We start from the raw sequence: 9,133 nt of genomic DNA, 5'->3' as shown, positions 1-9,133 counted from the left end.
ATTCTCACAGCTACCCAATAACAAGCCCTTTATTTCTGCATGTAAATTGGGAGTGGGCGTTTATTGTATTATTTGTCGTGACAATTTTTTTTTTTATCATAATGCGAATTTTGACTTCTTTGTCACAATAAATACCAATTAAAGGTCCATGCTGCCGGGATTGTTAGTTTCACTATTTTCTGCACAGTTTGATAAAACAATCAATAAATTCATTTGAAAATTGCAATACAAGTCACAATTCTTTACGTGACTCACCGTGTCTTAAAGAAGCACATTTCTAATGGGAATGTTTTTCAAGAGGAGCATTTGTACTTGTGGGACCGTGATTGTTGCGACACACCGTCACAGTCAAACCTAAAGAAAAGGGTAATAAGTAGTTCTTACAGTCGCTTCTATTGGTTATCGCAATAGTATCGCAAAATATCGCGATAAAGCTAATGTGATTTTCAGCTGCCCATCTTTTATTTCCGTACCATAAGAGGACATTGTGATGACAAACCCTTCTATATTTTAATGGTAAAGTAAGCATGCATTAAAATCAAGAATCAGAAAGCTGGACCTTAACAAACGTATTTATTTTGAACAAATCAATGAAAAAATGCAAAGAAAGAATACACCTAAATAAATACACACAATAAAAACAATGTTTTGCAACATAAGTCTCAGTCATTTTATCCATTTGTCTGAAAAGGAGTGATAACTTTACGCTTTTTTAAAATTCCCACCCCTTTATGTCAATATATCCTTATATTCAACTGAAACTTTTAACAATATTATATATTATTTTACAGAATCTTTATGTCCTTCACCTTCCACATAATTATTTAGAAATATATTTTGTACCTTTTATTGAACATATTTATACTTGCACATTGCTTTAGTTCTAATTCCTACTGCTTGACCTTATTCATGTTTTGTCACTTTATACTTTATGGCATTGTACAGTGAAAAGACAAAAACATAGTGGGACGTCGTTGTGAAGTGGCTTAAGTGGGAGAATGTGTTTTACTTCACACATTTGTGTATTAGTAGGTAGGGGAAAGCTATTGTTTTTGACTCTTTAAGTTTATGGTTCACCATTCTTGTTTTCTGAACTTCCAAATCTACATTAACCTTTGTAATATCAAACATGGTAGAAAGGCTAACATCTATCTACAGTTGCATTAATAAAACACAATATTTGACAATGCACAAACATGTTCTGATGTGTACACTGAAAATGCCACATGCCTTCAGAAAGGTACAGAATAAATGAAATGTGAACAAAATCAGAAAACGTTGCAAATAATTTAAAGTGCTGTGAATACAACATGAGACTGTGAAGTTCTTACATGCAGGTTTGTTTTAAATTAGATTTTTGATTAATAAAAATATTGAGATATAACACATTAATCAAAGTTACAGTTTGGTGTACAGTATGTAACTTCCTCATCTTTTAGACACACTAAAAACATACACAGCTACTTAACGATGACCGAGTTCGGTTTTCATTTTCTAATCTTCTTCCTCCTGTAAGTCAGGCACCCACAACCCCGAGTCAATGCATCTCTGCAGATGGTATGTTCCCTCCTGTTAAACAAGGTCAAACATTACAGGGAGAAACTGTTTAGTTAATGAAAATAATTATTTCTTAAAGAGATGCCAGCTCACCTCAGGGTGCGGCTTGCTCATCACATCCTGCAGCATCTCGGTGTTTTTCTCATCAAAACTCCTCTGCATTTCCTGCAAGACATGAGACGTCAAAGTGCTGACAGGAAGCAAGAGGCCTCACACGGAGAGAAAACTTTATCCATGTATACGGACCGAACAGCGGACTACCGCTGAAATTCTCACAATGCTTCGTTTAAAATCTCAGAATGTGATCAGATAAATAAGCTCTTCAGTTTTCTTCGTTTTGGAGGAGGCCGCACTTGGGCGCGCTTGAAATCATTACAAATAATAGCTCTGCAACTAACGATTATTTTAATAATTGATTATTTCAGTGATTAATCAATTTAAAATATATATATAAATCTTCTCCTGATTTTTTTTATCTATTATTTTATATAATATTGGAAATATGCTAAAGGTACAAATGAACAATTTTTTTTAATAAAGTGAAGGCTTGATCATTTGCAGCAAAGGATTCTTCTGCACTTAAGCCTCTCTACTTGACTTATCATTGATACAGTGTAGGGTTGATTATTTTTTTGATTAACCAATTAATAACTGGATAGCAAAAAGTGCTTTGTAGGATTTTAATATTATTATTATTTTTGGAAAGATATTAAACCAAGCGAAGCTAAAACCATGCTACTTTTTCCTTCAACCACGTCTTACACGGCAAAGACGAACCTTGATGTTTGAGAAGAACTGTCTGAAGCAGCCTCTCGGGTCGACGTTCAGAGTCCGAGCTAAATCCAAGATGAACTGCATGACGATGGCTTGTGTGCAACCTGCTCCATGAGGGCATGTTTCTAACAAGGATGTGCATCACTCAGCGAGGCTCGACTGTGATGTTTATTAAACTCTTTCAACAGCACGCACCTCGTCCATCTCGAAGTCAATACAGAGGACGACGAGGTCATTAGCACTCTCCTCACACACCAGATGTGGGTTGTCTGACAGATACTTCTGGCTGTCGTCCCAACGCCGCAGCATACCTGGTACACCGCATAAACCAAGCATCAACATAGCAAGTTCAACGTCCTTTTGCAAAACAGCTCAAGCTCAGCCGTATGGAGGGAAGAACATCCGTCAATATCAGTTTTCAAGTCATCCCATTGATTCTTTGCTGGATTTAGGTCTGGATTTTTATTGGGCTATTCTAACAGATCAATGTACTTTGCTCTAAACGTTTCCGCTGTAGCTCTGGCTGTAGCTTTACGGTCAATGTCATGCTGAAAGCACTAGTCCAAACTCTTTTGCAATCTTTAACAGGTTTGAAGTGGGATGTTAGTGTTAGAACTTTCTTTCACAAGTTCCCTGCATGACAATTTTATTTTCTACTCCACCAAAGTTGTCCTTTGCCACTAATTCAACGCCTTTGAGTGTCACTTTATTAAAGTCATAATAAAAGCAACAATAGAATTGTCAGAATAAAATATTATATTACAGCAGAGCAGGTTATCTGTTACTATCTGAAATTTTCTCTATGGAAGAGAGGCAAACAAAAATATAGGTGTCCAATGAGTATATCAGTAATCAATTAATCAGGATGGTTCAGATTAATCGATCACTGAACTAGTTGATCATCTCAGTAATGAAACAGTCAGGATGAATCCAAAATATAGCTGTTGACGCACCATATCAACAATGGCATGAAACAGGAAATTAAAAAAACATTTAAAAAAAAAACAACAACAGTTTTTTGACGTTTTCATTGACAAGAAAAAGTAAATGGCTCACAAACAAAGACCTGGACAGGAAGAGAGCGGAAATGACAAACTACAAAGAAATCTTCAAAAAACAAAGAAATCTTACCAAAGTGTTTCATTTCCTTGGCATACTTCTCCACAAAGGTCTTATGCTTCTGTTGTGTTTCTTTTTTAATTTCAGGTTGAACACTCTACAAAAAAAAAAAGAAAAAAAAAACTAGATAAAGTCAAGAGAGGATTCTGACAAATCAACAGCCACCATATTCACAACAAGAAACTACCAAATTCCTCCAATCATTTTTGGAAAACATCAAAATGCTCACTGAACTGGAATAAAAATTGCAGCAAGGACGTGACAGTCTATCCAGGGAAAGAAATTGATTCAATCGCAGTTCCTAATGCTGGGAGATCAGAATCAATTTAAAATGCTTCTACATCGGTCTTAAAATATATCTAAGTTGTTTGTCTTTGTCGCCAATGTTTGTGAGGAAACCGCATATAATGTTATGGGTCCACTCGGACACCATAGAAGGTCTTCTCACCCACCGTATATATTTTGAGTAATACTTTGGTACTTTAATTTAAGAAAAAATCAGGAATTAAGTAAACCTAAAACTGATCATTTAAGTTACAGAAACTTATACAACTGTTTTATAGGTGTATTACTTGTTTTCCAGGAACATTGTGCCATTTTATAGCATAATCAAGCAAATATGTCACCTTCAGTTGTTATAAAAATACAGCAAATATCAAATATGACTTCCTAATTTAATGCCTTGGAATTGGGCCTCTGTCTCTTTAAAAACTCCTGCTCTTTCTGAAACTCCGCCTTCAGGAAGTCATTATAATATGGCTCCTCTATTAGGTGTCCAACGTTCCAAATGCTGCTGGCTACTCTGAAGGAACTGAGAAGAGGCATCGCAGGGAACGCTGCTCTGTAATGTGGCAGCTTGTTTTTGATGAGAGAATAATGTTATAGAATGATATAAAGCTTAAAAAAAATCAATTTTACATAATAATGCCCTTTTGCATAAATGCTCTTATTTGTTTACGCCGCCTATTCCTCTTCTCAGTCACGTAATGTAAACAGAATCTCTAGACCGTTTGAATAGAAAAATTGGTTTCTGAATTAAAAATAGTTTCTGAATCGAATCGTGAGCCTAAAGATCGGAACCGAATCCCTAGACACTCAAAGATTTGTATCTCTATCTACCAGTAACTGCTATAGGAAGGAAAACCATAGAAACAATGTCTGCGCTCCACAAAATTTATCACGTTTTCAATTATGGCAACTTTAATCTAAATATACCTGGCCTGAATAAAAAATGCCCAATAGAAGAAGAACAAAATACAGCTATAATAAAATTAACAATATTTAAATCAAAAGACACAAAGTAGTTTTAAAGTTCCAAAATGGTTTTCACCACTTTCTGACATTTCAGCCTCAGAACAGCAATAAATGAATTTGTGTAACCCCTTTAAAATGTGTGTGGAATAAGTAAACTGCAGACGATGTGATCCTTCCCCCTTCCTTTCCTTGCTAAAACCTTCTCTAGTTTCTTCTCACCACGCCGATGTTCCTCCAGGTGTCTCAGAAAGAACTTTTCATTCTTCTCAAGTTTCTTTACCTCAGCCTGGACTTTCTTCAGCTCAGCCTCTGGTTCCTCATCTTCCTCTTCATCTGCTCTTCCAGGTGTCCGAGTCGTCGCCGGGCTTCCTGAAGCAGTCTCCAGCATTCCGCAAAGCTGCAATCCAGATCTTCACCTTTCTGAAGAAATTTGGCCATCTTATCCAGCCTGGCCTTTGGCACAAACAGATGAAAGTGAGACATGTGGAAAAGTGGTAATATAAAGGTAATACAACATAGTTATAGAAAGCAAAAATGGAACATATAAACATAAAACTAGAAGAGTAAAAGCAGCATTTTACAAATGGTAGATTTTATTAAAAAATAAAACTATGAAAAATACAAGATTTCAGCAATATCTACGAGAAAGGAATCAGAAAATACAGAAATTGTAAGGTATTTAACAGACTACATTTATGAAGAAAACTTAAATTCACAAATTTAAATCAGCCATAGCTCCATGAACAGATACATCTTTTACTAGTGTTGTCTGGACTTTCCCACATGTAGGAAAGTTTTTAAGATTCTCCAAACATCACATTTTCCAAAACAGGAGGAGCAACAAAGACGGGGAACATCAGGGGAATACTAGCGGTGTGCTTTCTCTTTCACTTACCCAGTCATGTGACAACATCAACAACTTGAGCTCATTATGTAGATCCAGAGCTGATAAAAGAAGCACGATCACTACTGTTGCTATTATCAACCTTACAGTCATAAATGTGTTTTACACCTATTTCATAGTTTCTATGCAATTTGTAGGTTTTAATCTGAATTTTTCCAGATTTCACTTTCATGAGCTCCTAATTTTTTGCAGTCAATTTAAAATCTAAAATTCTAAGAACACACCTTTACCTAGAACACACCTTTTCTAAACCGCATCTTCTTATAAGTTGCTTGCTAAGAAAACACTCATGGAAATAATAATAATAAATGTTATTTGTTTAGCGCTTTACAACTAGTAAGTAAAGTTACAAACCAAACACTAAATACAGCAAACAGTATCATTAAGGGAGAACACTTAAATACATGACATGTTAAAAAAAATAAGAAAAAGAGAAAGCTATGGCCACTAGAAAACATAACATTTCAAGCCTAGTTCGGGTCTGTTTAACTGAGAATAATTCAAATTTAGAGACATATTTGATCAACTAATAGTTGGATCAAGTTCTATCTTATTGTGGGGGATTATGCTGGAAAAGATCTATTTCGAAGTACTAATAATGCATCTATATTCTGTTTAAACACTAGTTTAATTTGTTAAAATGTACAAAGCACTATTAAAAAAATGAAAGAATACAATTGATAGCTGTTTTTTGAGTTGTTTTCTTACTTTCTCCCCCCCAACATTTAAACCCTTTGACATGATATTAAGCAGTGGTCCTGACGAAAGATACTTAGCCTCATCTAAACGGCTTACAGATCTCTGCACAACACCTGTTCACCAAACACGAGCGACTCTTCCTTTGCCACATGTAACGTCTAGTAAAAAACTAACCAGTCCTGCGACTCCAAACTTCACAGCTAGAACAACCACTGTCCCTGCTGACCCGGTGTCTCATTCTGAACGAGCTCGGCGTGTCCACGAACGGACTGGTGACGTCATCGTCGTGGGAGACATAGATGTGGTCCCACACGCCGCAGTCGATGCGCATCTTCCACCTTTCTGTTTCAGACTATAAACTCTGGGGGACGGAAACACAAAACCATTACCGCGGTAAAACGGGCACGTTCGTCTGAACAGATAGAGCAGAAACGGATAGCTTAATCCGCTTATACGCGCGCGCACAGAGTCGGTTAAATCGGGCGAACACATCAAAGCAGTTCACCGGAATCACCGGAAACCCATTTAAAGTAACGGCCGCGAGGGTCTTCTTCTGCGGCTTCTTCTTCTTGTTGTTTAAATTTATTTTCGGTTGGCAAAAACGTTGGGTGAGCATTACCGCCACCAACTGGTAAGGAGTGTGGACCACATGACAAAACAAACAACAAAAAAACCCACTATATCCTATTACATAACTTACTCTGTTTCCAAAAATCAAATATAGCCTGATATCCTCTGCTTCCCGAGTCCTTTTGCAATAAATCAACAATATCAAATTTCATTTTCATATTACTAAGGTTTCTTATTAACTTGTTTCTCTGAAACAGATAATTCCTGCAACTTAAAATCACATGCTCCAATGTCTCATCTTCCCCACAGTCACATTTCCCTGTCTGATGTTTCCCTGTCAAAAATAGTAATCTATTTAGACCAGTGTGTCCAATCCTAAGTTGTGATATAATTGTCTCTTCACTCCTATTTCTTTCTGTTTTTCTCATTTGTCCAATTCTCTTTTGGATTTTATAAAACCACCTTCCTTTCTTTTCTTCTACCCATAACTTTTGCCACCTCTCTTTTGTTTTCTGTTTAATTATACCCTTTATTTCTGTTATACTAAAACTAACATTAATATCTATCCTTACCTGATTGGTACTCTCCTTAGCCATCCTGTCTGCCATTTCATTCCCCTTAATCCCATGATGTGCTGGAACCCATACAAAATTTACTGTTAGCCCCATCATGTTGATTCTGTAAAGCGTTTGTTGTATTTCAATTAATATATCTGGTCTACTTTCTGACTGATTATTTTGCAAACTGACTAATGAAGAACTAGAATCTGAGCAAATTATAGATTTTAATGGTCTGACCTCTTCCACCCATTGAACTGCTAAAAACAAAGCTAGTATTTCTCCTGTATACACCGATACTCCATCACTAATCCTTTTCCCTACCTTTATTTGAAACTGTGCCACAATAAATGCTATCCCTGCCCTATTAGCTGTATTTTTTGATGCATCTGTGTATATTTGTATATAGTTATAATATTTATTTAAGTATCCTTGTACTATATATTTATTCATAATGTAATGTTTATCTTTGTTCTTTTCTAATAATGAAAAATCAACTTCAGCATCAGGAAGTATCCAAGGTGACACTGCAGGTAATGGAACTATCTGACATATATCTAACTGATTTAAATGAATTTCATTAACTTTAGAGTTTATTATCCATCCAAAGCTCTTTAACTGTTTCGTTTCCTTTTCCCTTCCAGGTTTAAGCACCTCTAATGTTGGATGATCATTTCTTTGTCCCTGAAAATTTGACCAGTAGTTTAAAGATAATTGACTCCTTCTAACTTTAAGAGGCATTTCTCCCATTTCAACCTGTAATGCTGCTGCTGAAGATGTTTTAAAAGCACCAGTACAAATTCTTAAAGCCTGATGTTGGATAGTATTTAACTTATAGAGGTTTGTATCTGCTGCTGAGTTATAAACTATACATCCATAATCCAAGACTGACCTAATTAACCCCATATAAATTGCTTTTAATGAATTTCTATCAGCTCACCACTCTGTTCCAACTAAACACCTCACTATATTTAATACTTTCCTACATTTATCAATTATTTTCTTAATGTGCACACCCCATGTCATTCTTTCATCAAACCACATCCCAAGAAATTTTAATTGTTTAACTCTTTCCAAATCCTGACCATATAATTTTCAGTTAATTTTTTCATCAACTCTTTTCCTTGTAAAAAAACATTATTTTAGTTTTCTCTACAGAAAGTTTAAAACCCCATTTATATGAGCATTTCTCTACAACTGAAATTGCTCCCTGAAGCTTCTTTACAATGAAGTCTAAATGTCTTCCTCTTTTCCACATTGCTCCATCATCAGTAAAAAGTGAAAATCCCATTCCACCCTCTACTTCTTTAAACATATCATTAACCACTGAACTACCACTGAAAATAATAACGGACTTACTATACTTCCCTGTGGTGTCCCATTTTCTATATTCAAACTCTCAGAATAATCCTTCCCTATCTCTTCTGCTGCTGCTGCTTCTTCTTCTTCTTCTTCTTCTTCTTCTTCTTCTTCTTCATATTTAAAGGCCAGCACAACAATATCAGTTCAAGGTGCATAACGCCACCTAGGTCAGATATATGGAAAAATCTAATCCTTATCTACTTGAATCTAAATGAAATAAAAATAAATCAAATATAGCAATTATGTTCCAACCTAAGATTCAGAACCATGAATAATATATTTTTAAATAAATATTCTTCTCTGTTTTAAATTATTTCAGAATGAGGCCGATCCTCAT

At 35.5% G+C, this 9,133-nt stretch overlaps 1 protein-coding gene across 1 annotated transcript; it reads right to left on the bottom strand.

Annotated features, from left to right (window-relative positions):
* Positions 1-589: 589 nt before the first annotated feature.
* On the bottom strand, positions 590-6,860 carry LOC102234556 (hsp90 co-chaperone Cdc37-like). The gene is given in 8 exon segments (XM_023333916.1): positions 590-1,569; positions 1,651-1,722; positions 2,335-2,423; positions 2,426-2,456; positions 2,527-2,642; positions 3,463-3,547; positions 4,985-5,649; positions 6,482-6,860. Coding segments are annotated over 7 exon segments (576 nt in total). The 5' UTR covers positions 5,093-5,649; positions 6,482-6,860; the 3' UTR covers positions 590-1,494.
* Between the last annotated feature and the right edge of the window lie 2,273 nt (positions 6,861-9,133).

This window comes from Xiphophorus maculatus, chromosome 5 (genome assembly GCF_002775205.1).
Source record: "Xiphophorus maculatus strain JP 163 A chromosome 5, X_maculatus-5.0-male, whole genome shotgun sequence".
NCBI lineage: Eukaryota > Metazoa > Chordata > Actinopteri > Cyprinodontiformes > Poeciliidae > Xiphophorus > Xiphophorus maculatus.
The sequence above is the reverse complement of the archived record's forward strand: the minus strand, read 5'-3'. Positions and strand labels throughout refer to the sequence as shown.